Source organism: Hyperolius riggenbachi, chromosome 9, assembly GCF_040937935.1.
Source record: "Hyperolius riggenbachi isolate aHypRig1 chromosome 9, aHypRig1.pri, whole genome shotgun sequence".
In the NCBI taxonomy this organism is placed as follows: Eukaryota; Metazoa; Chordata; class Amphibia; order Anura; family Hyperoliidae; genus Hyperolius; species Hyperolius riggenbachi.
In genome coordinates this window covers 98,075,876-98,103,223 of record NC_090654.1, presented here as the reverse complement: position 1 = coordinate 98,103,223, position 27,348 = coordinate 98,075,876, and the positions used below count along the sequence as shown (strand labels likewise).

The 27,348-nt window shown below is 44.4% G+C and overlaps 1 protein-coding gene across 5 annotated transcripts in view; it reads right to left on the bottom strand.

The window, feature by feature from the left end:
• Window positions 1-1,399: 1,399 nt before the first annotated feature.
• The window catches only part of ADAMTSL4 (ADAMTS like 4), a 318,711-nt gene continuing 292,762 nt past the window's right edge, over window positions 1,400-27,348 (bottom strand). For 4 of the 5 annotated variants that reach the window (XM_068253243.1, XM_068253241.1, XM_068253242.1 and 1 more), the window contains exons 13-18: window positions 26,880-27,084; window positions 26,023-26,196; window positions 20,863-21,036; window positions 18,637-18,816; window positions 17,070-17,214; window positions 1,400-7,909 (exon numbers count right to left, since the gene is read on the bottom strand). In XM_068253243.1, the coding sequence (XP_068109344.1) occupies window positions 7,770-7,909; window positions 17,070-17,214; window positions 18,637-18,816; window positions 20,863-21,036; window positions 26,023-26,196; window positions 26,880-27,084 (1,018 nt within the window). In that variant the 3' untranslated portion in view covers window positions 1,400-7,769. Of the gene's footprint in view, window positions 7,910-16,999; window positions 17,215-18,636; window positions 18,817-20,862; window positions 21,037-26,022; window positions 26,197-26,879; window positions 27,085-27,348 lie in introns of all 5 variants that reach the window. The other variant, XM_068253245.1, reaches the window with a different exon arrangement.

Genomic DNA, 27,348 nt, shown 5'->3' with positions numbered 1-27,348 from the left:
GGGGGAAACACAGCAGTTTAACTTACCTGGGGCTTCTTCCAACCCCCTGCAGTCCTTCTGTGCCCTTGCTGTGATTCTGCGATCCTCCTGGCCGCACACCTCCTGTGTTCTGTGCATGCGCAGTACGTAAAAAATTCTATTGTGCATATGCAGTACAGGAGCGTGAAAGAAGATGCAATGCGGTGGCCGGCGACTCGCCCAGCTGCCAGGACCACTACAGCTGATTGGAGGATCGTGGCGAGGGCACAGAAGGATTGCAGGGGGCTGGAAGAAGCCCAAGGTAAATTGTTTTTTTTTTTACATTCATTACCCTTTAATAGCAAACAGATGTCAATTAATCCAGTCCAAGCTTACTGGGTCACTTTTGTTTTCCTCACTAGAGTTATAGGGGATGCCTTAGGCTTCATTCACAGTGGTGCAGCATAACAGCCACTTTGTAACACAGCTTGTCGTACATTCAAAGTGTGGTGCGTTGAGTTACAAAGGTATATTAACCCCCTTCATGCAGTGCCATACTGCAAAACACATGCATTAACAGGTTCAGTGAAGCATACTTTTCATTGACCGTATGCCTCACTGTATGCAATACAACGTGGCCGTAAAGTGCAGTACGATTTTTTCGTTCTGTTGCGTTTCTGTTATACAAGGAACACAACGCAACGTCTCACTGTGAATGTGACCTTAGTAAATTAGGCCCGATGTCCAATAGACAGTCAATTTGTGTTCCGCCTGCTGTAACATAAATATTTCTTGAGGAAAAAAACACTGGAAACAACGAAAACACGTTTTCAACAAAATTTATTTTTTACAATCTCTTTACATATGAAATAAACAAACATAAAATCTTCATTCTTAAAAAATAAATTAAAATTTACAAGAAAACAACTGTAAAGGTTTATTAACCTGGATATAACAGCTGGAGTACGGATTTCGGGAGAGTAGAAAAATAAGATATTTTGTTACGTTCCTTTGGCTAAGCCATAATAATACGATGAGGGAAACATGTGGAAAGGGATACAGCGCTAATAAAAGGTGATGCCTATGACATAAAACCCATTAATTGCTGCAGGCCAGGTGTTCATAGTCTCGGTACCACTTTCTGGAATGGTCCCTTAAACTGTTTCCAATACTGATGGGTAAGTGTAGGCTTGCAGCAGAGGTAATGAGGATATTACAGTAAAAGATGCATAAAGGAATTCATGTTAATCCCAGCAGGTAAACTGAAAGGATTTTAACGCACAGAAATCCTGATTGGGTCGACCTACCCAAAACCAGTTATTCTGATTGGCTTCTCATACTTCAGGGGAGGCCAGATCTCCACATCCAAGTTTCCAGCTCTGACTACTGATCCACCAAAAAGTTCTCGCTGTCGGCTAGGTTTTATGTCCTTTACCGTAACAAAATGAACGTTTAGTTACTCACTGACAACCTTGTCCTGTTCTTAACGCGTTCTTAACGCGTACCTACAGTGACAGGATGTCTGAAATCCCTTTCTGTTTTACAGTACAGCAAAAGTTACAAAATTGTGAGTTGTTATTTATGCAAAAGACCTTGTCAAACAGCTTGTTGAATTCAGTCTCGTTTCCTGAAAAGTAAATAGAAGCCAAAAGCCTTTTATCTGTCAGATAATGACATTTTTTGTCCGTTCTCCGCTCATTGGTAAACGGCCATTGAACGGCTCCTATTTTATAAATAGGAGCAGTTCACACTTGTCACTCTGCAATGGATCCATGGGATCCGTTGCAGTAAGCAGACTGCACTTCTGTGCCATCCCCGATAATCTCAGGCAGGCGTATGCATTCCCCCATATAGCCTCTGGGGGTAATACATCTGCCCCGGGCTACAGCCAGACCATTGGAGCGGACATTACACTGATCCAGGGCAAGTGGGAACCGAGCCTAAAAATGAGTGTGGGTACTTCCCTCGTGGAATCTTCATATCTGCTTCATCAGTTAAAGTGCCAGATTACTATCAGTTTTCCTTAAACACAGACGTTTTCAGTAAGATAAAACAATCTCAAGCAGCTTGGCTAGGTCACTGTGGCACGCTGATCGGTGGATCCGGCCAAAATGAAAATAAACCTATTAACCCTTTATAAAAAATGTATTCTGAGAATTTAGCATAGTCTGGTTAATTTATTGGAGCAGATTCGAAAAATTAGACTGTAGTTCCCCTTTAAGTGCCTGGCAGGAAAACTGAGACGGGTGGAGTAAAAAGCGATGGGAACTGGGGGAGGTCCACTGCTTAATCCCCTGAAGATATAAGGCCAATAGACAGGGTCCCAACTGTCTACAGCTTTATGGACTGTCTGTAAATACATTTGCAGTTTCAAAAATCAGCATAAAAAGTGTTTTCCCTGCATGTGAGCATTAGCCAAGTTTTATTTCACGTGTAATAATGATGCACAACTTGAAGTTTAGTTAGTGACAACAGCCAGTGTCCTCTTAACCTCCAAATGCATGCCTCTCTGTGAACAAATGAATCGCCATATACAGATGACATGCAATGCTTATAAAACATACACAACAAGATGCAACGTGCAATATCCATAGCAACAAGACGTGTTCATTTTGCTTTGATCTGACTTCAATGAATGAGTTCTGGTTAAAGTGAACCTGAGATGAGCAGTGGAGAAAGAAATATACATACCTGGGGCTTCCTCCAGCCCCCTCCACGCCGATCGCTCCCTCACTGTCAAGCACAGAATGCTCCTGGCTATAGGAGCAGGCGCGCGGTCGGACCTCGCCTATGCTGACTAGCCCCAACTGGAGGACTTTGCAGGTCCGAATCTGGATAATCCAGGAGGCATAGAATGGCAAGGGAGCGATGGCATGGAGGGGGCTGGAGGAAACCCGAGGTATGTATATTTTTTCTCTCCCCCGTCTCAGGTACTCTTTAAGGGTTTTTGCACTCTGCCTGTTGCACTGTTTGATGAGAGTCTAGTAGTTACAATAATGTACGAGAATGGAACGTGATGCTAAGTTGCCTTTAAGGGATTCATCTGACGGTGATTTAGAGCATTAAGGAACATTAGATACATGTAAAAACAACTAGGTAACCTCTTCAGTGCCATGTACAACATTATAGCCCAGGATACTTTGCTGTCATACGGACAAGATTTAGAAAAATCATTTCTAATACATCACCCAGATCTCTATAGCAAAACTGATGTACTTCCTGATAAAACTGCTCACAGCATTAGAATACTGTAGCAACACTTTCACCATGGTGCCCCTTTAACTGACAATTGTCCAGAGGAAAAGTAGCCATTACCTTAATTTTGACTCATCCTGAAGAATGCAGTGCACAAACAGCTGCGATTCTAGGCTCATGTTTATTTGGCATTGAAGAGGTTAAAATTACATTTTAAAGTGAAACTCCACTTGCGCTGAGAATAAAATAATCCTATGTATGGTAGCTCAATACATTTCAAGGAATTTGGCAAACATTCCATATTCTTACCTTGTACTGTCGTGCACAGGCTAACACAAGCTCTAGTAGGAAAGCCCTGACACAGAATATGAAACTGGATTGTCAGTCTGCTATAATCATTTTATCAATGCCCAAGTCTGCAGAGAGACAAGCCATCTGATCATACCCATAGATGAGCAAAGAATGACATCATTAAACCTAAAAAATGATGCCTGGGGATGGTAAAATTTTACTTTCAGCAGCTACACTGGAAAACATTCAAGCAACTGCTTAGCAATATGTAACAGCTGTAAAGTTTCTCTTTCTCTTACAGGAAAGGGCCAGATTTCAGCAAAGGCTGCATAAGCCATAGAGTGAAAGAAACACAAGGGGAGGGTGCAGGTGAAGGACAAGGTGATGTAATTGAAACGTTGGCTGCTGCTGTACACTGAAGAGATAAGTGGCAGAAGGGTTGATGGCCATTGAAAATATGGGGCTGTTGGAGAAAGAGGAAGCTGGTGTACATGGAATAGGAAAGGCTGCAGGGCAGTGAATGACAGCTGGCCTAGGGAGTAGAAACCTCTAAATCCGGCCCTGTCTGTGGGTGTTCTGTACACCATGCAGTGTACTGCCGTCATCCGAAGACAGAACAAAAAAAGTTATTTAGGTGATACCATTAATTACTAACTGTACAAGATTTATCTGCAAGCTTCCAAAACTAGTAAGTTTCTTTTTCAGGCATGTTTCAGAACTGGATCAGAACCATACTGTTGTCATGGTTGCGAAGAATTCAAAATTTTTGGCAACATAAAATTGTAGCTGGCTGCAAACTGAAGTGGAGAGGTAAATTAGATGATGGCTGACATATCTTTTACCAATGTTTTCTCATGAAAGTGGAGTTAAACTTAAGAAAACATTTGAAACTACTGACCTTGAGATTATACCGTATATAAAAACTACTATAAGAGCAGGTGAATAAATCTCATATATATGAGACACTGTTCATTTTCCCCATCATGTCAAAATATAATGTATAGCATGGAGAACAAGAATCTCTCTGCAGAAACCAGTCCCCAAAGGGAAGGGTCTGGGAAATGTCATGCCACTTCACTCCTTCTCCTGACCATTTCTAGCCGGCTCAGTGGGCTCAGACTGACTCATCTGAGTGTTAGAGAGGGAAAAAAAACAACGTTTTTTCTCTCCGTAGCAATCGTCAGGGGCATTTCTAGGATCCCAAGAGATCCGGGGGACTTTGGGAACTCGAGACGGAAAATGGGTGTGGAAGTGTACCAGAATGTGGGTGTGGTCATGGGTGGAGCCAAATTTACATTAACTTAACAGCACTCTAAGTAGGCCTGCCAAGCAAAATATTGGATGAAGCCTCCTCACTATTAATACAAAAAAAATGAAAAACATGAAAAAAAAATGATAAACATAACTAGGCAGAGTTACCTGGCTTCTGGGCTGGCTGGTCTGACTTTCTGCTGGGCAGGCTGGGCTGCCACCAGGTTATCTGGCAGTTCCCCCATAGCATTTCCTGACCTTCTCCCACAGGCCCCCCATTGAGGCATTACAACTCCCACCATGCTCCATTAAAGAACCACAGCTCCCTGTATGCCCCCATAAAGGCATCACAGGCCCAGCATGGCGCCACAGCACCCAGCGTGCTTGCTATTGAGGCGCCACAACTGACTCTGCCTCTGGGACATTCAGGGCACCCCAGAAGAGAGCTGGGGCACGTGCCACTTATCTTTAGGGCTAGTAACGCCCCTGGCAATCGTACTCCTTTCATACTTTATACCTTAACAGAAACAGCTGGGACTTGTCCCAAGGGGTTTCTGCACACCTTATTGCAATAAGCCTGTTATGGTGCTGAAACTTGCTGGTGGTTGGTGACACTCATTCATTGTATACAGCCAAAGATTGAAGCCAACACTCCGAAGATTTAAAATTCATTATATTATTTTGAACAGCAAAGTTAGGCTGACCAATGAATGCCCAGATCAACCACCAGATAGATCCCTCTTTGATCTCATCAGAAAGGATTCTATTGCCTGCCCACACATTGCCCAGCAATTTCCAATAGACTTCAGAATGAAATCCATTGGAACTTGTCCTTCTGCACTGCCCCTAAAGTGTAAAGTGTCCCACCATGCTTTAAAGTCTTACTTCCCCACTCCTGGCCTCCTCCAGTATCCACTGTCACTGAGAGCACTGGCACCATGTGAATCGGCACAGGTTGTGACATCACACATGTGCCAGTGCCACATGGTACAGAAGCTCGCTGTGACAGCGGACACCGGAGGAGACCAAGACTTGCACCGGTGGAGACGCAAGACTTTAGAACAATGAGCAGGAGGGGAAGAACTTACGTTTGGAGAGCACCCACCAGGGGTCTGTCGGCTGTGCCGATATAGAATGACATTACTGTAACGCACCCAATGGATCCCTTGCAACCAAGTCTTTTTCTGCCACTTTAATCAATCCATCTGACCAATTTCAGTTGGAAAATCAGGAAGCCATGTTGTGACACAAATTCCATAACATTTTCGAGTCAGAAGGTTGATCAGGCTGCAATATCGAGTGGTGTCTCTTATTCTCCAATGTCTCATAAGATCCTTGAGGGGCGTATATACAATTAAGTCCCCAGGAGATTTGGGCACAGGGTAAAGCCAAAAACGTCTCAACCTGCTCCTGAACAAGTCCCAGCGGCGAAAATTACTATTCCCACTCCAGGTCGCCGTGGATAGTGGGGAAAGATGTGATGACCAAATTACAGTATTTTTATAGTACTTTTGTGCTGCGTCTTTTGACGGCGCCCAAATTACTCACTGAGTGCCGCTATAGCCGTAATTCCTATTACAGCCTATGGGGTGCCAGCTGCCCCTAAATCTCCGGCGCTGTTGTAACAGCGCTCTCCTTGAGAGTATCCAACAAAAATAATTACCGCACATGATGTTGGGGGTTCCTGCTGTCACATGGCCTCACCTGCACAGCCATACATATTTCATGAAAGCCAGTGTCACAGAGAAAGGGGTCTACTCTCTGTTGTCTGCAAAGAGGGGTCTTCTTGAGATCTTGAACAGTCCATGTGTAACTTTGCTATATGAGGATCATGACACTATTTCAGTGTACTTCCTGAAAGGACTGACTATATATAGAAATAGATGGAAACCCATTGGCTGCCACGGGCAGCATTTAAAGCTGATCTTTGATAGATGAGCATCTAGTTGTTACATACCATGAATAAACATGTCACATAGCACTGCAGTGAGCAAAGTCACACTAACCAGCATGTTACCGTTATCAGTCAGAGCTGGGCAGGGAAGGCAACATAAATTATTATAACAAGATAAAATCCACATATATACATATACATATCCAGAGAAATAAGTGATGTTTGGAAGGCGGGTCCAGAGGCTGCAATGTAGCAAACATGTCTGCTTTATTTGCATTGAAAACGTTGGGGGGTTCATTATAAATGAGGTGATCAGCTGGATTGTCAGAAAATGATGTTTCTGCAGGAATAATTAGATCACCATATCAAGTAGCTGAATAGATCTCCACTTTAGGGAGCGGGCCAATGAAGCCTGTTTAAATATTTGTGGTGAAACATGCTGATGAAATTAAAGAGCATATTCAGTCTGAAACAAACATTCTATGCATCCTCTTCTCATAAAAATGTATCACTTGACTGGTCTTTTTTCTCCTCACTCCCTCAACCCCATGTCGCCTTCCAGCGTGTAGCCCCGCCCCACCGCAGAGAAATGCAGTGACCTTAGCAGACATCAAATTCTTTCCCAATCTCCCTCCTCGTAGCTACCACATACAGTAGGCAGAGTTAGGTGATAGAGAAGGAGGTGCTAGTATTAAGGACAGAGGTTCATTGATGTCCAAGATAGTACTTAAAATCACCCTCCCATATACATTAAAACTGACTGGTATAAACAGTACCTTTCCTGCCCGCCTTCTTTGTAGTACTTTGCTTCAAAGCAACAGATGCCCTTTAACATCACTGTGGTGCTATGTTTATTAAAACAATGATTCCTATAGTGAAATACCGGCATAATCTGTTGCATATGTGTCACACTGGATCAAAAACAGGTATAAAAGTATTGTTACTTAGCACCGTAAAGTATCAGGGAAAGCAGGCTTCTCCTCTCTGCGGCTGACTGGCCAACATTAAAAGCAAATATACAACTGTGTCTCTCGCTGCTCTTCCTGTGGTGCGGCCTGCAAGGTCTTCCCTGGTGAAAGCTAGGTAGGCTGTACCAGCACCACAGAGGTTAATAAATACTGTCTCTTCTGCATATATAAAATATAGAATCTGGTGAGGCAGGGGGTGGGTGATGTGCAGGCTATCGGTTCTCAGATGTCCTTGTTCTCTGCAGGGAGTGGGCACAGGAGGAGCAGCATGCTTGCTTGTAGTAGGCATAGACACAGAGACGGGCTTGGACCACCACCGCACAGTTGTGATATCGATCTCGGCAATTTTCATCTGTATGGAAGAGACAGACATGACAATAGGAAACACAACAGGGATTAGAGGAATTGTATCAAAAGGAAAGTACTTTCACGGCTTTCTTTGCAGAGGGCTTTTCAAAGCAGCCTCTGATCAGTAGTGAAAGTATATTGCATTACTGATTATTTCTCATATTTTTTTTCAATAGTCATTAAGAAATTATTTAGACATTGTTTGGCCATTGTAAAATCTTTTCTCACCCTGATTTACATTAAGAAATTAATTACAGATGTGACATCTTTAGTTCTGTCTGGTGCAGCTCTGCGGAATGTCTGTTTTTGAAAATTCCAAAGCCAGTGGAAAATATTGCCTGGTCTCCCTGAATGCTCTGGGAGAATTCTGCATAGCTAAACAGCCTAGGCCAAGCATTACTTAGAGGGAGGTGCAACATACCAATATTAATAAATATATAGATATAGGAAGCTATCTGATGCTGAAACCAGGAAAAATACCATAAAGTGGGTATATAATCATTTACCTGTCCCTGTGTCCTAATCCAGCCACGGATAGTGTACTGGTTAAGGGGCTCCAACACAGGAGACCTGGGTTCATATCTCGGCTCTTCCCAATTCAGTAAGCCAGCACCTATTCAGTGAGTAGCCTTTGGGCTAGACTCTCCCTAAAACCGCTACTGCCTACTGAGCACACCCTAGTGGCTCAAGCGCTTTGAGTCCACCAGGAGAAAAGCGCAATAAAAATGTTATTTGTCTTGTCTCCGGCTTCCCTGTGCGTCCATTGTGTCTGGCGCACATGCCAGGCAACCACCCGTGGGCAGGCTTTGAGCAGCGGTCGTGGATGGGTGGTCGCAGGCACGCGGCCAGTAGCCTAACACCCGCTATTAAACGGGCAGTGTTTTTTAGTAGTCCTGAATAATTTACTGCATTCTAATTTATGTCACTACTGGGCCTCTTTAACTGCATACATTTGAAATCGGCGCCGGTAGACTTGGGAGCCGGTATATGGCTGATCCTGCTGCTGCACAAGTCCTGGCCGTGTTAATTACTATTCCCCCTCCAGGCTGCCATGGATGGTGGGGAATGATGTAATTTGGCTTCCAGCTATTGCTAGAGGCCGAATTAGGCTCCCTGCACACTGCATGCGATTCCAATTTTTAATCGGGTTTTACATCCGATTCCGACTTTTAATCGGTACTGCATGCTGTGTTTTTGACTCCGTTTTTCTGTTGATTGCATTAAGGGAAAATCGGAATTGCGAATCAGAAACGGAAAACGGATTTGCAGTGTGCAGGGAGCCTTATTGTGTTTTAAAAGCAACTTCAGCTCCGTCTTCTGACAACGTCGACGTTACTCACTGAGCGCCGGCCTGAGCTATAGGTGTAATTCCTATTACAGTCTATGGTGGGGCCGGCTGCGCCCAAATCTAGCTGCGCTGAAAAGCACTGCTCCGCTTTAACTCTCCCTACAATATACGATCTATAACAGCTCTCCTGTTGTTTCCAGACTGCCCAGTCATCCTTCCTTGGTCTTCCCTAGAGGTGTCAGTCAGTATGTGGGAAAAGTGTGACAGCTTTAGGATCTGATTTGTGCTCAGTAAGAAATATGATCCTAGTATAGGGCAGTATAGTGCTAGCTTAGCAGGTCATATGGTGGTGTAATATGCAAGCAATGCACACAGTATTGAGATCAGGCTTTTCATGCAGTATGTAAAAAAGGGTAGAAAATGGTTGTGAAATATTCTTATAATAATACTTTTAAAGACCATCTGTAATTAATAAAAAATCCTGGGGGGTACTTACCTCGAGAGTGGGAAGCCTCTGGATCCTAATGAGGCCTCCCCCGTCCTCTTCAGTCTTGGGGATCCAGCGCTGGCAACCACTGAACAGCAACATTTACCTATCGTCGCTCCTGTGCAAGCGCAGTATGAGGGGAAGCTTGTACTGTACTTGCACAGGAGCACAGACTATAAATATTAATATGTGCTGCAGCCCCTACTAAGTATAAATGCTGCAGTATAACGTGTAAATGCAAAGATATGAATATTTTATTGGAACAAACGTGATAAAGATCAAGAGCCAGTAGCAGAGCTTCTGCAATTACATTACTGGCCAGCCTATATTAATAACATACCACCCCCACACACATGACCATGCAACCTAGATTGAGATCTCAATAATATTGTTGGTGGTACCACTTTAAATGCAAGGTCCAGTTCTGAATTTCAGTGTCAAAGGCCATCAATCCTCCTGTCTGCGCTTATGCAGTTCAAGTCTTTGTGGACTGCACAAGCGCAGAGCACTCCCAGCCCCAGGGGTTACTTCAGTGCTAGAACAGTTAGACTTCTAGGGGCTGGAAAAAGCGCCAGGAAAGTAAAGCTGCACTCTTTTCTTTCATCTAATGTATCCTTTAAAGGGGGGTCATCTGGCTACCTATACTACTTAAGTGGGGGTCATCTGGCTACCTATCCTACTGAAGAGGGGTCATCTGGCTACCTATCCTACTGAAGAGGGGTCATCTGGCTACCTATACTACTTAAGTGGGGGTCATCTGGCTACCTATCCTACTGAAGAGGGGTCATCTGGCTACCTATACTACTGAAGAGGGGTCCTCTGGCTACCTATACTACTGAAGAGGGGTCATCTGGCTACCTATACTACTGAAGAGGAGTCATCTGGCTACCTATCCTACTGAAGAGGGGTCATCTGGCTACCTATACTACTGAAGAGGGGGTCATCTGGCTACCTATACTACTGAAGAGGGGTCATCTAGCTACCTATACTACTGAAGAGGGGTCATCTGGCTACCTATACTACTGAAGAGGGGTCATCTAGCTACCTATACTACTGAACAGGGGTCCTCTGGCTACCTATACTACTGAAGAGGGGTCATCTGGCTACCTATACTACTGAAGAGGGGTCATCTGGCTACCTATACTACTGAAGAGGGGTCATCTAGCTACCTATACTACTGAACAGGGGTCCTCTGGCTACCTATCCTACTGAAGAGGGGTCATCTTGCTACCTATACTACTGAAGAGGGGTCATCTAGCTACCTATACTACTGAAGAGGGGTCATCTGGCTACCTATACTACTGAAGAGGGGTCATCTAGCTACCTATACTACTGAACAGGGGTCCTCTGGCTACCTATACTACTGAAGAGGGGTCATCTGGCTACCTATACTACTGAAGAGGGGTCATCTGGCTACCTATACTACTGAAGAGGGGTCATCTGGCTACCTATACTACTGAAGAGGAGTCATCTGGCTACCTATACTACTGAAGAGGGGTCATCTGGCTACCTATCCTACTGAAGAGAGGTCCTCTGGCTACCTATACTACTGAAGAGGGGGTCATCTGGCTACCTATACTACTGAAGAGGGGTCATCTGGCTACCTATACTACTGAAGAGGGGTCATCTGGCTACCTATACTACTGAAGAGGAGTCATCTGGCTACCTATACTACTGAAGAGGGGTCATTTGGCTACCTATCCTACTGAAGAGAGGTCCTCTGGCTACCTATACTACTGAAGAGGGGGACCTCTGGCTACCTATACTACTGAAGAGGGGTCATTTGGCTACCTATACTACTGAAGAGGAGTCATCTGGCTACCTATACTACTGAGGAGGGGTCATCTGGCTACCTATACTACTGAAAAGGAGTCATCTGGCTACCTATCCTACTGAAGAAGGGGTCATCTGGCTACCTATCCTACTGAAGAGGGGGTCATCTGGCTACCTATCCTACTGAAGAGGGGGTCATCTGGCTACTTATACTACTGAAAATGAGTCATCTGGCTACCTATACTACTGAGGAAGGGTAATCTGGCTACCTATCCTACTGAAAAGGGGTCATCTGGCTACCTGCTGAAGAGGGGGGTCATCTGGCTACCTATCCTACTGAAGAGGGGGTCATCTGGCTACTTTTACTACTGAAGAGGGGTCATCTGGCTACCTATACTACTGAAGAGGGGTCATCTGGCTACCTATCCTACTGAAGAGGGGTCATCTGGCTACCTATACTACTGAATGGGGGAGTCATCTGACTACCTATACTGAGTGGCGGGGGGCGACTACCTATACTGAAAGGAGGGCGGTCACCTGGCTGCCTAAACTGAAAGGGGGGGGGTCGTCTGGCTACCTATACTGAAGGGCAAGGGGGTCATCTGGTTACCTCTACTGGAAGGGGGGTGATCTGGCTACCTATACTACTGGGGTCATCTAGCTACCTATACTACTGAAGAGGGGTCATCTATCTACCTATACTACTGAAGAAGGGTCATCTGGCTACCTATCCTACTGAAGAGGGGTCATCTGGCTACCTATAACGAAAGGGGGGGGGGGGAGACTACCTATATAAACTGAAAGGGGGGATCATCTGGCTACCTATACTGAAGGGCAAGGGGGTCATCTGGTTACCTATACTGGAAGGGGGGTGATCTGGCTACCTATACTACTGGGGTCATCTAGCTACCTATACTACTGAAGAGGGGTCATCTAGCTACCTATACTACTGAAGAGGGGTCATCTGGCTACCTATACTACTGAAGAAGGGTCATCTGGCTACCTATCCTACTGAAAAGGGGTCATCTGGCTACATATCTTACTGAAGAGGGGTCATCTAGCTACCTATACTACTGAAGAAGGGTCATCTGGCTACCTATCCTACTGAAGAGGGGTCATCTGGCTACCCATACTACTGAAGCGGGGGTCATCTGGCTACCTATCCTACTGAAAAGGGGTCATCTGGCTACCTATACTACTGAATGGGGAAGTCATTGACTACCTATACTGAATGGGGGGGGGGGGGGAGCGACTACCTATACTGAAAGGAGGGGGGGTCATCTGGCTACCTAAACTGAAAGGGGGGGGGGGGATAGTCTGCTTACCTATACTGAAGGGCAACGGGGTCATCTGGTTACCTCTACTGAAAGGGGGGATCATCAGGCTACCTATACTGAAAAGCAAGGGGGTCATCTGGTTACAGCTACTGGAAGGGGGGTGATCTGGCTACCTATACTACTGAGGACAGGTCATCTAGCTACCTATACTACTGAAGAGGGGTCATCTGGCTACCTATACTACTGAAGAGAGGTCATCTAGCTACCTATACTACTGAAGAAGGGTCATCTGGCTACCTATCCTACTGAAGAAGGGTCATCTGGCTACCTATCCTACTGAAGAGGGGTCATCTGGCTACCTATACTACTGAATGGGGGAGTTATCTGACTACCTATACTGAAGGGGGGGGGGCGACTACCTATACTGAAGGGCGACGGGGTCATCTGGTTACCTCTACTGGAAGGGGGGAATCGATATATGACTATACTGGGGGTCAGTTATCTGGCTGTTGGTCAGGGGCGGCTGGTGACAGTGGGCCTGGGGCAATGTCAGGGGCTGAGCTGTAACTCCTCATCCTGCATCTGTGCTCTATGTGTGTTGTTCTGTGCACATTCCATTCTCTGTGATATCTACCACTAGTCATGTAGGCCTTGCATGGCTGAACAGAACCAATGAGCAACAGATGGCCATAGATCTCCTGTGAAGAAGCTGATAGCACTCCCAGGGATGGTTGTGCCATAACTTAAGCATATAACCAATGCAAAAAATATGTAAAAATGTAGATGTAAGGCCACTGCCACCTTCCTAAAGCTGCTCCTGTCCTGGGACTCTTCCTACATTATTGGACACTGTGAAAGGGGTCTCTGTATCTGCATAATCCTTCCCTCAAGAGCCAGACTCCTATATTGTATTGAGGTCCTCTGCATACAAATATACCAAGGAGAAATGGGACAGAAATACACAGAGGTTTACTTGCCCCTTCACGATGGCCAGGACTAGGGGGCGGGGAGTAATCTGCAGCAGCATACAGGTATAAAAAGTGTGCTGAAGGAGCTTGTCTCACATGTGGTTAGCTCTGGCTTCGTGTATGCGTTATTTCACCACTGGGGAGTTGGGCGGCTCACCCTGCTGCCGCTCAAATTCCTGGCGGTGTTAAACACTCTTCCCCCCCCCTCTGATTCGTAGCAACTTGGAGGGAGAAGTAATTCTGGGTCTGGCGATTGCCGTAACCCCGAATTACCCTTGCATGGGGTGTGCAATGCTATAGCAGTGCCCATCTTAGGAGCTCATTTTTTGCTGGCTTCTCCCAGGATAGAGGCAGCTGCTATCTGACAGACTGATGGTGAGCAGTGTGCAGTATATGCATTATTGACAAGGTGTCAGTGTAAAGCAGCTCTCGCACGATATGAGTATTTATAACCCCACCTTATAATATTAAATCTGAACTCCAGTTGCACACATTATTGCTTGTCATATGTAGCTGTATTATAAGCAAACAGCCCCCAGTTTTGCATAGCCAAGTGCAGAATGTAGAGCTGGAGCTACTTCTCAGCAGTGTCTATCGGCTGTTTTTTCAGGTCTTTGCCTAATATTGGACCACTCCTTCCTTGTTTGTGGAATTAGAGAAAGTGGGATCAGGTCACCCATTCTCCTACCCAGGTGTGATGCATGGAGGACAGCTCCCTTGTAAGCCTATGACACATAGGGTGATTCCTCACTAGCAACACAACACTTGGCAATGGATTGCATTGCACTCATATTCATCACACTGCATATCCTCCTTAGTGATGGGATTGAGGTTGTTCACTATCACTATCTAATATGTTAAATCAATAAAATAAATCCTATAATAGTGGAATTCAGCTTTAGGTTTTGAAAATGTAATCGAGATTTCCAAGTGCCTTCCTCAGTGCGTGAAAGCAGTGGTCACATGACCACAAGGCTTCTCTCCTGCTGCAGAATTGAATGGGGGTGTCTCGACATCCTACAGAAAAACTACAGGCATGAGGAAGCAGGCATGTACCTGTGAAAAGTGATGCCTGTGCTATTATAAATATCTTTGTGTCATGAGACAAAAGTGTTTTTGAGGTAAGCCACCGCACTTCTTCTTTTGAATTTTAACTTAGTTTTATCCACACCCGGGCGCCACTTTATCCCTATTGTGCTCCTGCTGCACATTTTTGGAACCCCTTTTCCCAGGGGACGTCTACATTCAAATGCTAATTTTGATTCTTTAAAGTGCACCTGAAGTGACACGCAGCACGATGAGGTACTCGTGTCTGTATAGAACCGATCCTGTGCAATAATCCAGGGCTATAAGCCACAGTTTCTATGCAGTCAGGTGAAGTTTGACTGCAGATGCAACTAATTAAAAGCCATAAAACTTCTGTGTACCTGTGAAAACACTCCTGACAGCATGTAACTGACAAATAGTTCAATAAGTCATCATTACTTTTGTATAAGAGCTGAATAAACAGCACCTGCAGCAGCATCGGCCTTAGAGACAGTCATTCTTCTAACCTAGATATTTAAAGGACAACTGAAGTGAGAGGGACATGCGGCTACCATATTTATTTCCTATTAAAGCGGACCCAAACCAAACATTTTTTTTTTATTAAAAATATTTAGTTGCACCACTCTAACACATACAAAGATAAATAAACACCCCTTCAAACCTATGAGCATTTCAGTGCATGCTTTTCAGCCTTCTCTTTTAATAACTAGGGTTATACTGGGGGCAGCCATTAGCAATTCCTCCATTGCCGGACACCATCTACTCCACCAGTTTGCCGGATTCTGTCCCGGCAATATGAAAGGAAGGGAGGGGTTCCTTCAATAAATGTAAAATATTTTATATTTGTCATCATGCAGCTGAAAAAAGGCTGCTATTTATTATTATAATTTAGAAAATAGATTTTATTTCTGAAATCTTGTATTTTTAATTTGGGTCCACTTTAAGCAACACCAGTTGCCTGGCTATCCTGCAGATCCTCTGCCTCCAATACTTTAAGCCATAAACTCTAAACAAGCATGCAGCAGATCAGGTGTTGCTGACATTATTGTCAGATCTGACAGGATTAGCTGCATGCTTGTTTCTGGTGCAATTCAGACACTACTGCAGCCAAACAGATCAGCAGGGCTGCTATGCAACTGGTATTGTTTGTGAGGAAATAAATATGGCAGCATCCATATACCTCTCACTTCAATTCATCTCTAAAAACAAAATCAGAATATTGGACTCGGGGAAAGTACTACTGTATATAGAATTATTGCTATAGATACAAATATGTATCTCATCAATTTAGTTTCACTTCAGGTTTACTTAAACTAATTTTCATATTTTGAGGGGGTATGGGGAGGGGGGGAGGGGAGGTTTGTAGAGGAGGAAGGGGAGGATGCGCCTTGCTCTGCTCAGAGTTTGTTAATAATATTTGTACTACCGTGTTTATAACTTTAGGTTTGCAGGGATATTGGGAATACTGTTAATATGAAGTAATCAATGATGAAGAGTTTAGTTTATGAAACACACCAAAAATCAGAAACCAGAAAAGATTATAAGCCTGAAAATGGAAGTGTAACTCCATCTTTCTCCCAATATTCACTAACGTTATACTCTGGGTCACAGTGAGATGCTATGCCTTATAGCACAGATTTCTTAATAATCTCAATAAACCCACTCACTTTTCCACATCTAACATCCTTAGCTGAGATTGACAAAACAAGATCTTTAAGCTTGTGTTGACTACATTCCTCCTGTTTAAACAAATGTGTCCTTGTTCTGATATGGGGACTTACTGATAAACAAAAGAAAATGCACAGAGGGACAATACTCCACACCTTCACATTTATAATCCCATTTGAATAACCCTGTCAAACTTGTTACATTAAGGTACTGAACATGTTGCTCTCAGTAATATAACATAAATGAGCTCTGTGCAAAAGTGGGACAACTATAGTATGTAGACAATCTATTGCTAATGGGTACTGACAACCAGCATGGCTACCTCACTCAATGTGACCAGTTCCCTTTGAGAACCATGGATAATTTGAAAACACTGGGAGGCAGGCTATACAATGAACGCAGTACACAAAGCAGATTAACTTTGTTCTGATTTACAAAATTCATTTTGCTAGAAAGATGGAATTACACCTTTACTGTGATGACCAGGTTAATTGCAGTTTTGTTACAATGACATGAGCAGAAAGGATGGATGTACTTGGCTGCCACTGACACTCTTGTGCACCACAAAGCATTCCATTGTATTAACCTCTTAGCTGCTGGTGGGGCCTGCACTGCAATATCAGTTCAAGGATGGATGGTTGCCTCGTTCTCCTCACCTAGTACAGCAGAGCAGGGCTGAGTGTTGCATGTTCTCTTCTCATCCGGTTTGGATTCCAAGTCACACAGCTGACTGAAGTGTTTATCAGGTGTCAAACAGCGCACCTCCCTCACCTGGACCCCGCCAAGACAGGACTGTGAGCACTGGAGAGACAAGAACATGTTAAACTTCTGACAATTCTACCTCTGCCTAATTGAAATTGTCATATTCTAAAATATATGTGCTCAAGGTGTCCCTAGATAAGTTAGGTGCACAGCAGTTCATGATAGCAGAAATATTGGTAATTATTTTACCATAGACACACCCGGGGCCCATTCTCACTTAAACTCACCCCCTAGTGCCTACAACCCCACCCACCTAATGCCTAACTTATTACCCCTTCTAGTGCCTAAAATTAATCCCCGCCTCCTAGTGCTTAAAATTAATCCCCCCCCCCCCACACCTAATGCCTACAACTAATCCGCCCTCCTGGTGCCTAAAACTACCCTCCCATGCCTAAAACTAATCCCCGCCTCCTAGTGCCTACAACTAACCCCACCCCATAATGCCTAAAATGAATGCCACCTCCTAGTGCATAAAAATATTTTCCCCCCCGTCAACCTAATGTCTAAAACTAATCCCCCCTAACCTTCTAGTGCCTACACCTAACCTTCCCCTCCAGTGACTGCTATTTGCAGCCAATTGACTACTATAGTATAAACTTATATCATGTCATATCAGTTTCTTATGTAGTCGGTCAGTTGCTATTCCCGCATCAGGTGCTGAAATCACTGATACTTAGCATTGATGTCAATTAGATGCCTGTCAAACCGCGTGCCTAAATTTAATGCTTTTTTGTAGACATATATCAAAAACCAGATATCGCTGTAGTGCTTGCTATGATCAGAGGCCATAGGCGTAACGTACACATACATCTTCATTGGGAACAGTCCAAGTTCCACTTCTTATGTTATGTACATAAACTTTTAGACAATGGAGCCCCTTGACATCCTGAGAGTACCCTTTCACACCACAGAGAGAATATAAAAAGAGAGACAGATCCTGAGTGTCTACTGACTGAGAGACAGACATACAAACCAAGGGAGAATGGACTATGCCAACACTGTGAGCAGAAGACCAATGACGATGAAAATCACTTCCTGCTGTTCTGTGCCAAATATACTGCAACCAGGGAAAAGTTCTTTGAAAAACTGATGGAACTATTTCCAGACTTTCATTCATTACAGGATGAGAGAAAACTCTGCATTCTACTAGGAGAAGAGAAATCCACAGTGACAATCACTGCACACTATTTCACAGCAGGCCACAGGCTGAGAAGAACATAAATGAACTGTAAACCTAAAAATATCCACAGACTGCTTACCCATCGTACCCTTACACCACCCCCTTCCATGTCCCCCATTCCCCCTACTTTGGCAATGCCTGTATGAATCCTGGTCATGCCTATAAAGCTATTTTTTGATTTTGTGTCTGGGACAGAAATTGAACCCAGGACTCTAGCATGAAATTGTGACAGTAGTGCATTGCTAACCACTACACTACCATGCTGAACCCTTAACACTCACAGCGCTCCAGGGAGTTGTAAACCATCGTGCTCCACAAGGTCCAGCATTACATGACTGCAGTCCAGGGGGCTTCTCCAGGTGGGCACACTCTGATGCATCCGTCACATTGAATTCACTTCCATGTTTGCTGATACAGATCACATCTCGCCTCTGTGAGCCTTCATCACAGTCCGCTGAACACTAACCAACAAGACAACATTTAAGAGTAACGACCTGTATCACCTTGAAACATTTAATCTAACTTGGAATCAAACGCCTTTAAAGGGAACCAGAGAGGAAGGATAGGGAAAAAATAGCAAAAGGTTTTATACATACCTGGGGCTTCCTCCAGCCCCATAAGCTCGGATCACTCCGCCGCCGCAATCCTCCACTTCCTGGATCACCGGTACCGGGCCCGTCACTTCCGGCGGACGAGGCCAATTCTCCGCATCACAGGGGCTCCCTCCATACCCTTACGCATGCGGCTGCGCAGTATGCAGCAGCATGCGTAGGTATATGGAGGGAGCCCCTGTGATGCGGAGAATTGGCCGCGTCCGCCGGCCGACTCGCGGCAATGACGGGACCCGGTACCGGCGGATCCAGGCAGCGGAGGACGGCGGCGTGGGAGCGATCCAGGCTTATGGGGATGGAGGAAGCCCCAGGTATGTATAAAACCTTTCCCTCAACGTCTCTGGTTCCCTTTAAGATTTATAAACTCTGCATATATTTGGGCGTGATCATTTTGAAATGTATCTAAAATTTGAAAGTCTTTTTATGGTAGGTAAAGGCGTTCATATGTTCTCCTTTGAAGCATAATTAGCTACATAACTTTACTTTTGTCTTTGTGAAGCTCCATTGATCAGATCCCCACACTTCCTGCCTGAGGCCTCTTTCACACTAGGCAACGCATGCACGAACCAGATTTCATGCACGTGGCATGGCGTCGTGAAGTTGCGGTTTGACGCTGATCAGCGTGCGCTAGTTCTAATTCACCCAACGGGAAAATGTTTGCGCCGCATGATTAAAAGCTCGATTGCAACGTAACGCTCTGGAACAATTTGTCTAATGTAAAAGGTAACATGAAGGTCAGCAGACTTTCATGTTACCTTGCTTACTGCTTCCTAGGTGCATTCTGTGAAAGCGAAAGGAACAGCTCCAAGTGAGAAAGAGCCATGATGGTTGGCAGCAGTCCGCAGGCAGGAAGTGGAAGTACCATATTTTTTGCATTATACAACGCACTTTTTCGCCCCAAAAGAGGGGGGAAAAAAGTCCCTGTGATATGTGGATTTATTGCAAAAGAAAATTGCATATACATTTTCGTATGCGCAATTACGCGATCACAACGCAAAAATGCATAGAAAAGGGGCGTTTTTGCCGCATCTTATAAGCCGAACAATACGGTATCTTAAATGAAACTTCAGAAAGTAAAAGTAACACATTGGCCTCAATTCACTAAGCTTTATCAAACACTTTATCAAACGTTTGATAATTTTTCTCATGAGTAAAATCTAATTTTAAATTCACTGAGGTGTTACAGATTTATCAAATGTTTTGTCGATAAAATGTTCAATAAATCTATAACACCTTAGTGAATTCAAAATTAGATTTTACTCACGAGGCAAATTATCAAATGTTTGATAAAGTGTTTGATAAAGCTTAGTGAATTGAGGCCATTATAGCAAATTGTGGTTCAGAGGAGAACATACAAATACATTTTGTTTTATTTAACAAAAGACTTTCAGATTTCAGGTACACCTTAATATACATAATCCTATTAATTTGTGTTAATCTTTTATGAAACCTTAAAGAGGAACTCCAGTGAACATTTTACTGTGGGCAAGTGATGTGGCTGCTGCATGGTTTTTGGCAGTTGGAAACAGCTGTAAACAGCTATTTTCCACAATGCAACAAGGTTCACAGACAGGAAACTGCCAAAAGTTCGAACTTTTCTTGTGGGAGGGGTTTCTTGTGGGAGGGGTTTCACCACAACATCAGTCATACAGCGCTCCCTTATGGTCTGTTTGTGAAAAGGAATAGATTTCTCATGTAAAAGGGGGTATCAGCTACTGATTGGGATAAAGTTAAATTTTTGGTCGGAGTTTCTCTTTAAGCTACAGAAAGAATATGGAAAAAAGTAAATGTCATAACTACAACCAAGAACAAATGCTGGTTAAGAATAATAATATAGATCTCCCTCAGTGCTACATATGTAATGAAGGAGGAAAAGGAATTGCTTGCCCAGCTTACCTGAGACCAAGGTCCTGTGTACCACTTCACGGTTCGCTCACAAGGTCCACTGTTACACACTCTCATATCAGAGGGTTTTGATCCTCCGCAGGCCTCTAGAGACTCATCCGATGTTGAACTCGAGAGACAGAAGACGGACCGTCGCTGGATTCCCATCCCACATTCTGAAGAGCACTAAATAAAGAGGTACAAATCTAGCATTTAAACAGAACAAGACAGAATGAAATAAAAAAAATTAAATAAAAAATAACAGTGTATCCATGAGTCATCCTCAGCTATTATATTTTCTAATATTATTTCATTGTTACTAATATTATTCCCCTATCTAAATAAAAAGCAAAGTACAACAACCAAAAATACACTCAGGCTAGTGCTGACTAGTTCACCCACTGATGATGTACTATCTTCCTTAAAGAGAGTCTGAAGCCATAAAAAATACCTCTTTTACTGGCTAGTTATCTTAAGCAATAAGATCATAGCTGATACGCCGCATTCCTGCGGCAGAACAATGTATTTACACCCCCAAAGCAAAATTCGGGGATCCTTCCGGGTAGAGGGAGATTTGTGCAGTAGCTCTATCTCTGCTCGAGTCAATCTCTGCCGATCTCCACCTCACCCCGCCCCTCTCAAGTCTTCTTGCACTGGGGAGAGGCAGAGATTGACTGGACTGGAGGCAGAGCTACAGTGCAAAGCTCTGCCTCCCTCGGGCAGCAAAATCCATGACCTGGAAAGTTGTAAAATTTTGCCCCAGGATTTTGGGCGTATATATACCTTGTTATGTCGTGGGGATGTGGCGTATCAGCTATGATCTTATTGCTTAAGATAACTGGCCAGTAAAAAGAGGTATTTTTTATGGCTTCAGACTCTCTTTAAAGAGACTCTGAAGTCTCATAAAATTCAGGTTTTTGTGTTAAAAATCTAACTAAAATGCTGCATTCCCGCGGCTGAACAATAACTAAATCACCCCAAACTCCCCAGCAAAAATCCTCGACTTTCTTGGTTGTGTATTTTGCTGCCCAGGGAGGCAGAGCTTTGAGCTGCAGCTCTGCCTCCATGCACGTCAATCCGTGCATATCTCCGTCTCTCCCCCGCCCCTCTCAGTGAAGGAAAACTGAGAGGGGCGGACAAGCGGAGGCCGTGACCCGCGCAGATGGACACGTGTAGAGTCTGAGCTACAGCCCAAAGCTCTGCCTCTTCACGGAAGCGCTCACCGCAATGTGCCCCGGGGAGTTTGGGGGGATTTAGTTAGTGTGCAGCTGCAGGGATGCAGCGTTTTAGTTATGGCATTGATATTAAAAATAAAAACCTGAATTTTGAAAGACGTCAGTCTCTCTTTAAAGTGAACCCGAGGTGAAAATAAACTGATGAGATACTCGTAATCCTCCTTTTCTCCTCCTATTGTAATCCTCCTATCCTCCTTTTTCAAGTGTGCCAGGGTTTTCTTTTATATTTAAACATTCACAAAGTAGTTTGAATGTTTTACGGTCTCTAATCAGTGGAAGCCTCTAATGCTGGGAATACACGGTTCGTTTTTGCCTTCGTTTAAACCTTCGTTTCGATTGTGCCTTTTGTCCTTTTCGATCCCGAAATAATCGGTCATACGGTTAATATTACCACCCACGGTTTCGTTTTTTTTTTCGATTCTGATGGTTTCGTTTTTCCAACGATCGAAGGCTGCAAAGAAACGAAACGAAAATCCCTTTTTACAGGGACGGACTAGCATAAACGAATATATAATCGATCTGAACAGCCATCAAGCCTACCAATGGCTCGATTAGATGGATAAAGAGAGATAATATCAAACATGTTCGATCACTAGTCGTTCGTTTTTGGGGTCTATTAATCGAAACTATAATGAGATTATGACTATTTTCACATACGTTTTCAACACTCGATTCGTTTACCGAACGAATCGAAGGTTTAAACGAAGGCAAAAACGAACCGTGTATTCCCAGCATTAAGTGTCCCAGCATTAGATAAAGGTGAATAGTTCATGTATTTTTATCTCCCCATGCCCTCAAAAGTTGTATTCTGCCAGGAAAACTGTTATGGCTGTAATTTGCTTATTGGTGATGTTTACTATATTCCTGACAAGGTACCTACAAGACAGAAGCTGTCACTTCCATGCCTAGGAACTAACTTTTTCAGGCAGCACAATAAAATAGGTAAAACAGACTGGTTATTAATATGGTTTGCACAGTACATACACATGTTTATCTCATCAGGTCACATGTTGCCTCGGGTACACTTTAAGACTTCCCTTGCTGTCTGGAGAGGGTGTTGCACTGACAGGAAATGCTGCATTTGGCTGACATTATTGCATGGGTCAGTTGTGTGGATGACTGCCGCATAGAGATTAAATGATCCACCTGCCTAATACTGTGGTTGCCTAATAGCAACCCAGGTTTCTAAGTAGTATTTGTTGCACACATTATTTCATTGCCTGGAAATACTACACTATCTGGTGCGCCTGTTGTTTTCTGTGTTCTTTTTCCTCTTCAGGTTCCTGAGGTTAGTCACCCGAATTTCATTGACTGGAAATAGGGTTGCCAGGTCGGCTGATGGAGAAAACCGGACAGGGGGTGGAGTTAGGGGTGGAGTTAGGGGCGGAGTCAGAAGCGCACTTTTATGTAGAGTGGGGCTAAGCAATAGGCTTTTTAAAAAATGTTTTATAGTATTTATATCGCACTGACATCTTCTGCAGCACATTACAGAGTACATAGCCATGTCACTAACTGTCCTCACCAGTAGTACTGGTCCAGTGCACATAAGAGACAGTTTTTCACCAGTAACTGCACATAAGAGACAGCTTTTCACCAGTAAATGCACATTATAAGAGACACCTTTTCGCCAGTAAATGCACATAATAAGAGACAGCTTTTCCCCAGTAAATGCACAAGAGACAGCTTTTTACCAGTAAATGCACATAATAAGACACAGCTTTTCACCAGTAAATGCACATAATAAGAGACAGCTTTTCACCAGTAAATGCACAAAAGAGACAGCTTTTCACCACTAAATGCACATAATGACAAACAGCCAGTGTTCCCAGTATATGTAGCCAGGGATATATGTGCCCAGTATATGTAGCCAGGGGGTATATATGTCCCAGTATATGTAGGCAGGGGTGTAAATGTCCCAGTATACATAGGCAGGGGTATATATGTCCCAGTATATGTAGCCAGGGGGTATATGTGCACAGAATAGGTAGCCAGGGGGTATATGTGCCCAGAATAGGTAGCCAGGAGCTATATGTGCCCAGAATAGGTAGCCAGGGGCTATATGTGCCCAGAATAGGTAGCCAGGGGCTATATGTGCCCGGAATAGGTAGCCAGGGGCTATATGTGCCCGGAATAGGTAGCCAGGGGGTATATGTGCCCAGAATAGGTAGCCAGGGGCTATATGTGCCCAGAATAGGTAGCCAGGGGGTATATGTGCCCGGAATAGGTAGCCAGGGGCTATATGTGCCCAGAATAGGTTAGGTAGCCAGGTGCCCCCCCCCCCCCCCCCGCAGGAGGAGAACAGTGCAGCAGAGAGAGAGCTGGGAGCAGCGGTGGAGAAGGGGGGCAATCTCCCCCCCCTTCCCTCACCTTAGGGTGCTCTCTCTCCCCCGCTGTCTCCTCCAATATGATGTGCAGGCTGGCGGGTGGCTGCGGGCGGAACTTACCTCTGTGTCGCAGGCGCCGGAAGTTCGGGTCCCGCAGCCGCTGAGATTCGACTCAAAAAAGATCCGGATCAAAGATTCGAATCATTCATGAGCCGGACAACACTATTCAGACTGATTAGTGTTGTCCGGCTCATGAATGATTCGGATCTTTGATCCGGATCTTTTTTGAGTCGAATCTCAGCGGCTGCGGGACCCGAACTTCCGGCGCTGGAGCGACACAGAGGTAAGTTCCGCCTGCAGCCACTCGCCAGCCTGCACATCATCCTGGAGGAGACAGCGGGGGAGAGAGAGCACCCTAAGGTGAGGGAAGGGGGGGGAGATTGCCCCCCTTCTCCACCGCTGCTCCCAGCTCTCTCTCTGCTGCGCTGTTCTCCTCCTGCGCTGCAGGGGGGGGGGGGGGGGGCTCTAAACCGGACAACATAATTGAATTGTCCGGTTTAGCATGCCTTTTTGCACCGGACACAGCGCACAAAAACCGGGCTGTCCGGTGTAAAACCGGACACCTGGCAACCCTAACTGGAAACCCCTCATCAGTATGGAGGGTTGGAAGTGATGTCACAGTGTATGAGTAAGAGAGGGGAAGGTGACCACTGCATCCAGTTTAGCGTGAACCTCCAGACTAAAAATCTACTCAGCAGCACTGAAAAGGCTTGGTGTTTCTTTAACAGTTTCACAGCATCAGAGCTCTGTTTTGTTTTTCTTATCAAAACCTCCTTTTTTACTGAACAGAAGCTAAGCTCGGGCTGCCGCCGCCGCATCGTCATTGCTGTTTGCTACGGAACGGCAAACACATTAGCTGGAGGAGGGCGTGTCATTGCTCCTGAAAGCATTGGAAGCAGGAGCGGAAGGGGAGGAAGGCTCATGACACGCCCTCCTCCAGCTAATGTGTGTTTGCCGTTCCGTAGCAAACAGCAATGACGATGCGGCGGCGGCAGCCCGAGCCCGACACACAGAAGCCTCCTGGGGCAGATTGGCTGGGCAGAGGAGGAGCGAGAGAGGTTGTCTTGTCTCTCGCTCCTCATAGCAGGCTACTTAGGCGGGTCATGCGCTGAATAATGCGCTATGATGTGGGGAAAGTAGGATAGGCACTGCTACACTGTCATAGAGGAATCCCCTCTCATATAATGAGCTGCCCCATTCCCCGTCGCCGTCAGTTTCTCAGGGGATGCAATCTATAAGGTAAAATAAATAAAATAAGACACTGCACAGCAAAAAGATATGCTGTGTTCCATCAGACTGTTGATTGAATTTTGATTTATGCTACTGCCAGAAATTGATGAAGTTTGATAGTATTCCTTTAAGCTCCAAGCAACCATGCTGATGGTCAGATTTGAACACAGCTTGACACAGGGGGACACTCCACTATATTAATGATGATCAGTAAGAGACAGAACAGACAGCAAGTACAGTCAATACACTACAGGGTCTGTGTTTATTTTAGGATCACTACAGGTTCCACTGAAATATGCCATTTATCAGTAACAGAGACTTACTGTTGAACTCCATTCGTTATGGAACCAGCTTCGGATACATGGACCCATATCACAGGCCTCATTAGTCCTAGGTCGAAGGCGGTTACTGCATTCTCCTTCTCCAACTATGTCTCCTTGGTTACTAATGCACCTCACATGACGAGTTCTCTGGCCAACGCCGCACATGACAGAACACTGTGGACACAAACACAAAGAAGGTCATACACAGAAATCAGGACCATAGAGGAGGGCTGCTTGTAACTATTCCCCTAAAATAATCAATGTATTCTTTTCTGTAATAGCTTTGGTATTTTAGCGTTAAAGGACCACTATCATGAAAATGTTAAAATTTAAAATACATGTAAACATATACAAATAAGAAGTACATTTCTTCCAGAGTAAAATGAGCCATAAATTACTTTTCTCCTATGTTGCTGTCACTTATGGTACGAAGTAGAAATCTGACATTACCGACAGGTTTTGAACTAGCCCATCTCCTCATAGGGGTTTCTCAGGGTGTTGTTTAGTTTCAAGAGCACTTAATAAATGGCAGCTGCTCTGTCCAACTGCCAAAAAAGTGTGCAGCAGACAGGGAGGCTGGCCAGCATCATTGTATGTATCCTTTTCATGGAACGTCTTTATAAAAAATAAAAGCCTTGCTGAGAATCCCCCATGAAGAGATGGACTAGTTCAAAACTTGTCGGTTCTGCCATATTTCTACTACCTACTGTAAGTGAAAGCAACATAGGACGAAAGTAATGTATGGCTCATTTTACTTTGGAAGAAACGTACTTCTTATTTGTATGTGTTTAGATGAATTTAAATTTTTTCTCTATAGTAGTCTTTTAAGGAGAGCCATGAGAAATCTGGTTCCTTACTGTACTCCAGTTGCTCTGTATCTCCCAATGGCTGCAGATTCGGAGTTGACAGGTCTGGGTGACATTGGGCTTTACCAGATTGCCACACCTCTGCGGGTGCACCATGGTGGTGCGGTTTGCGTACATCTGACGGCACAGAACCTGTCGGTTTTGAATTCCAGGGCCACATGTCCGGCTACAGACCGACCAATTTCCAACATCCCAACTATAAGTAAAAACAGGAGAACACATCACAGTAAACTGATGGGGAAAATAATCCATAAGTGTCACATGTGTAACACGTATTTACATTTACTTCACCTATTTTAGATAAGCGAAATCTGCAGAGTACAATTCTTGCCCATCCAGCAGAAAACATTGAAAACAATTCACCATTTTGTCTAATTTATATGTTTAAGTCAACACCATCTAGATCTGATGCTTCAGGATGAGATATTGGTGGGTTGAATCACCTCCAGTTATGAACCAA